Source organism: Lathyrus oleraceus, chromosome 7 (genome assembly GCF_024323335.1).
Source record: "Lathyrus oleraceus cultivar Zhongwan6 chromosome 7, CAAS_Psat_ZW6_1.0, whole genome shotgun sequence".
Taxonomy (NCBI): domain Eukaryota; kingdom Viridiplantae; phylum Streptophyta; class Magnoliopsida; order Fabales; family Fabaceae; genus Lathyrus; species Lathyrus oleraceus.
Window position 1 is genome coordinate 134,374,861 of NC_066585.1, and position 4,985 is coordinate 134,379,845.

The 4,985-nt window shown below is 35.4% G+C and overlaps 1 protein-coding gene across 2 annotated transcripts; it reads left to right on the top strand.

Annotated features, from left to right (window-relative positions):
• Window positions 1–1,728: 1,728 nt before the first annotated feature.
• LOC127105045 (putative F-box/FBD/LRR-repeat protein At1g78760) lies at window positions 1,729–3,985 on the top strand. Of its 2 annotated transcripts, XM_051042213.1 has the most exons (6): window positions 1,729–1,811; window positions 1,958–2,579; window positions 2,670–2,876; window positions 3,000–3,302; window positions 3,422–3,637; window positions 3,712–3,985. In XM_051042213.1, exons 1-6 carry the CDS (start codon window positions 1,804–1,806, stop codon window positions 3,790–3,792), a joined length of 1,437 nt encoding a protein of 478 aa, XP_050898170.1. In that variant the 5' UTR covers window positions 1,729–1,803; the 3' UTR covers window positions 3,793–3,985. The 2 variants fall into 2 exon arrangements, with proteins under 2 accessions (XP_050898170.1, XP_050898169.1); XM_051042212.1 differs by having other exon boundaries at window positions 1,958–2,876.
• The last annotated feature ends 1,000 nt before the right edge of the window (window positions 3,986–4,985 follow it).

The following is a 4,985-nucleotide window of genomic DNA, read 5'->3' on the forward strand; positions in this document are numbered from 1 at the left end:
GGAGAAACATCAATTTGAAAAACTATTATGACACAACGATGAATGTAATGACAACATGCAATGCACTGATGAATCCAAATGACAAAACTTGTAAATCAGATTACACCAAAGTTGAATGAAATGAATGAACATATGCAATAAGAAACATGTCACCAAGAATCAAATGGTTGTTTTTAGAAATGAATATGGATCCAAGGATAAAATGAGGTATGAAACCACATGGACACCTGATTGACAAAGTACCTGGCAGCCCCTGATGATCAAGGCATGATCATGTTTGATCAAATGCCTCAAAACCAAGCAATTTACCAAGCAAATGAAAATTTTCACCAACGTTATAAACCAAGGGATTGGGGTTTGATTTCTTGATCCTTCCCAAATTGTGGACGAACCAAAGTATCTATCGGATGTAAGTACATGCCTTGAACTCAAGTCACGTATCTCCTTGTGTCAAACCATGCTCATGTAGTTGAAATGAATGCTTATGATGATATGCACATGTTTATGATTAGTGACCTACATGATCAATGTGAATGGTAGGGCAAAATGACAGATGCCCTTATTTAATCTTCTCGGACCTGAGTGTATGGATAGCGACGACGTCCAAACAATCAAGGTGGGAGGGGATTAAATACTAGAATATCGGAAAATTTGCACATCAGGAAAAAATGGCATGTAATGTGAAGATAGATCGTAAGAAAGTATTTACTGGGGTGTGGGATGAACACACTAGTCTTTGCGCAGGGCAGCTGCTGGGAATTGAACAATTATTTGGTAGATGGATATTTATGAGGGATTAGATATGCATGACGTATGCAATATGCTAATGCAAAATAATTGATTTTTTTTCCTCTTTCTCTTAGCTCTACTCCTTTTTCTCTTATTTTCCATTCATTTTTTGTTTTCATCTCCTTTTAACCATCAAGTTTTGGCATGTAACCGGTGATCGAGGTATTCCCGCAAGATTTCGCAAAGGCAAATGAGGTGTCTTGTCGGGGATATACGATTTTCTCGCACAATAGGTAGCAACGGCTCCCATGTACTAGAAAAAGGTCTTCCGAACAAAAGGTCAAGAAGGGTGAGGTCCACACAGATGAGTGATGGATACCGATACGAATGAATATCGAAAGGGGTTTAACAACACGGACGAGCGTTGAGATCAATACAACTAGTATCGAAAAGAGGATCAACACAGACGAGTGTCGCCGATCAATATAGACGAGTATCAAAAAGAGGTACCAACACAACCAAGTGTTGAGGATCAATACAGACGATTATTGAGAATGAAATGATTAACACGGACGAGTGTCAAAAAGGAAGGACCAACACGGCCGAATATCGCAAAAGAGGACCAACACAGCCGAGTGTTTCCGATCAATACAAACGAGTATTGAAATGAAATGGTCAACACAGATGAGTGTTGAAGATCAATACGAACAAGTATTGAAAAAGAGATGATTAACACGGATGAGTGCTGCCAATCAATACGGATGAGCATTGAAAAAGAAATTATTAACACGGACGAGTGTCAATATTTTTGTTTATCGGTTGATCAGCTCAACGATGATGAGAATGTTTTTTGGTTGTAGATTTCTTATACAAATTCATAATGACGGTTAATCCCTAATAAATATGAATATTCATGTTCGATCTCAATTGTTGTTTTCGTGATTGATTATGAATTTTCTACTTCGTGCATTTAGGTGTGATGCGAGTACTAACTAATCGTGTTTAATTGTGACTGTGTGCTGCAGCGTTCCGTTCCGTTTCATTGGATAAGTCTCAACTCATCGATGATCGACCATGGCATGGTATTTTATTTACACTCTCTAACTGAATTTCATTTTACCCCTAAATTATTATCCTCTAACTTCAAAATACTTTCTTCCAAATACTATGCTCATTTGCTTTTTCTTCAGATAATTATGGGCTTGTCTGATCATCTCTATCATGACAGGATCCAAACAAATATGGGGAGAAGAAGAGTCGATGGGGATCAGCACAAAGATAGATTGAGTGACTTACCAGAATGTATTATCCTTCACATTTTGTCATTTTTGAGAACACCACATGCGGTTCAAACTTGTGTTTTGTCCACCAGATGGAAACATCTCTGGAAACGTATTCCAACTCTTAATTTGAATTCATTTCAATTTAGGACGTTGAAGATATTTTCAGTATTCATGTCTAAGGTTTTGTCTCTCCGTGATCCCTCAACTGCACTACATACATTTAATATTAGCCGTCGTGGTGATATTGAGCCTCGACTCCTTAAAAAGTTTTTAAACTATGTTTATTTCCATAACATCCATCTTCAAGAATTAGTAATCTCTCTACATGGTGATATTGGTCTCATTTTCAGCTGTGTTTCTTCATGCCGGGCACTTACATCTCTTAAGCTTTCAGTTGGCCCTACATGGAGGGATCCTAAGAAAACATTATTTCCCAAATCTTTGAATTTGCCTTTACTTACAAGCTTGGATCTAGAAGATTTTGCCTTTTGCGGTGATGAAAGCGGTTGTGCTGAGCCCTTTTTGGAGTTTACCAAGTTGAATAGTTTGGTCATTCGTTCTTGTAAGGTAATCGATGCACAAATCCTCAACATATCAAGCGAGACACTTGTCAATTTAGATATGCAAAATAATTCATCTCTCTTTGCCAAAATCAAGCTATATGCTCCAAGTCTTTGTGCCTTTAACTATGCCGGTAGCCACCATATTCACAATATACGTGGGAGTGGACTTTCTTCTATTAAACAAGTAAATATCGAATCAGTACACTTTTCAGCTTCGCAGGAGGATGCTTTGGTTTTATTTAGCTGGCTGCTAGACTTTGCAAATATAGAGTCATTGACCGTCACTTCAACTGCTCTTCAGGTACCTATTATGTTTTCGGACTTTATTTTTACGTTTCTTAGGATTATTTTTTATGGTTTTTTAGTATTGTTAAAATTCAAATGACTTGCCCAAAGTTGATCCTAATTAACTCCCGTTTATTAGATTCTCTCCTTAGTTCCTGATTTATTCGAGGTTAAGCTCCGTTCTTTGCATAAGTTGAAGTCATTGAAAATAGACCTGATACGAATTTATGAAGGATCTTTATTAGTATTAATGAAAGAAGCCATGTTAAAGAAAGCTGCTGCCAAGTCACCTAAAGAAGGTGCGAAGTTAAGAAAGGCATTTGAAACATGTTTCGAACCACCTGCCATACCTGATGGAATGGTTGACTTCTTGCGACAAAACTCGCCGTCGGCTGAAGTTAACCTCACAACAAAGTATCCGAGTTCTTTTAATCTGAAGCAGGTAGTTATTTTAAAACTATAAGTGAGCCGAGTGTGGTAATTGTTTTATGAGAATCTAAGGTTAGATAGTTTTAAATGAAACAACCCTAAAAAGAGTTTGTGATTGTTGTTACTCAACAGATTGGAGAATCTATCAAGGGTGTGAAGATTAACAATTATCGTTCGCGATTCTCTATGCGTTCCTCCTCCAGTCTTCCGCGACTTTCTGTGCGTTCCTCTTCCTCCTCTGTCGCATCTGCTGCGGCTGCCAAGTCTGCTTCTGATGCTGCTCCTGCTTCTGCCGCGGAGCCTGCCAGTGCTGCATCTCCCAATCTTGATCCATGTCTCGGCGAAAAGGTAACATTCCTTACATGCATTTGATAGATCCCTTTTGCAATGCCAATTGATTTTGTTACTTTTTCTACCCGTAGGATGTTAAGTCATCCAATAAAGATGATGAGGAGAAGCACCAACATAACACCAACGCTCCACTTCAAGATAATGGGCAGTGAAGAGTTCTCATATTGCCTATTGCCTTCTCTGTGAACCTTTGTTGTAAGATGTTAGATAAGTGACTGAAAATATCATTTGACAGGTTATAATGTTTTCTCTGTGAAAGTGTTGTTAGATTTGGTACATGTACTCTCTCTCTCTCTCCGAAAGTGTTTTCACTCTATGAATCATTTTATGGACAACTTTTAAGTATTTCTATAAATTTGTTCTGATCCTGACAATTCAATGGTTTTCTTTAATGTAAATTTGTTTTTGATTTTAATATATCTTGTAGCAAAGTCGGAAGATATAACAAACAAGCTCGTGTACAATTTCTCAATTAACAAACAAACTGCAGTTCCACTACATGCACAACATATTAACATGATTCTTTGCATTAAGGAAGTTGTTAAATATGCTGTGTTTATTGATTTCTTTCTTTCTTTTCCTTCCTTTTTTTATGGTGTGTGATAATATTTTAAGTAACCAATAGTTGAATCCACTTTCCATAATCACCATCCAATTTTTATCACATATGAGTTGAGGGCAAAAATAATATCATGTAATATATCTTGTTTGATTTAAATTTAAATATTTATATTACTGTAACCTTTTTTCATAAACAAAAAATATATCAGACATACGAATCTCAATAGAGCAGAATCTACTCTTCATTATCTTCTTTGATTTCTATCATAGAAGGATTTTGTTGCTAAATATATTTTTTACTCTCATCTTTCATTTCTATCATATGAGGATTTTGTTTCATCTTCATTGTAGTTGATCTTCATGATTCTCACATAAATACATAAATATATAAAAAAAAATCTATTATTTTTAATCAAAATATTATTAGTAAAATTCTCTATCTTTAAATTTTGAAAGGGGCAATTTTGATAGATATTTGCACTAATGAATTCAAAATAACATACCATTTAGAACAACTTTAATTATTAAATAATTTTAAATGTAGAATTACTAAACTCTTCATTTAAATCTTCTAAGATCCAATAAATCAAGTTGTTCAATTAACTTTTGAAACATAGAATTGTAACACCATAAAGTTTTTTTACATGTGATTTTTTTTCAAATTCTTCTACGATGAACAAAAAGTGCAAGAAGATTTATTGCATCCTTTTTGTAAACTTTTCACTCATCAATTCTATAACTTTTTCATTTTTGATGATGGAAGGCTGTAAATCTTTTCTTTAAA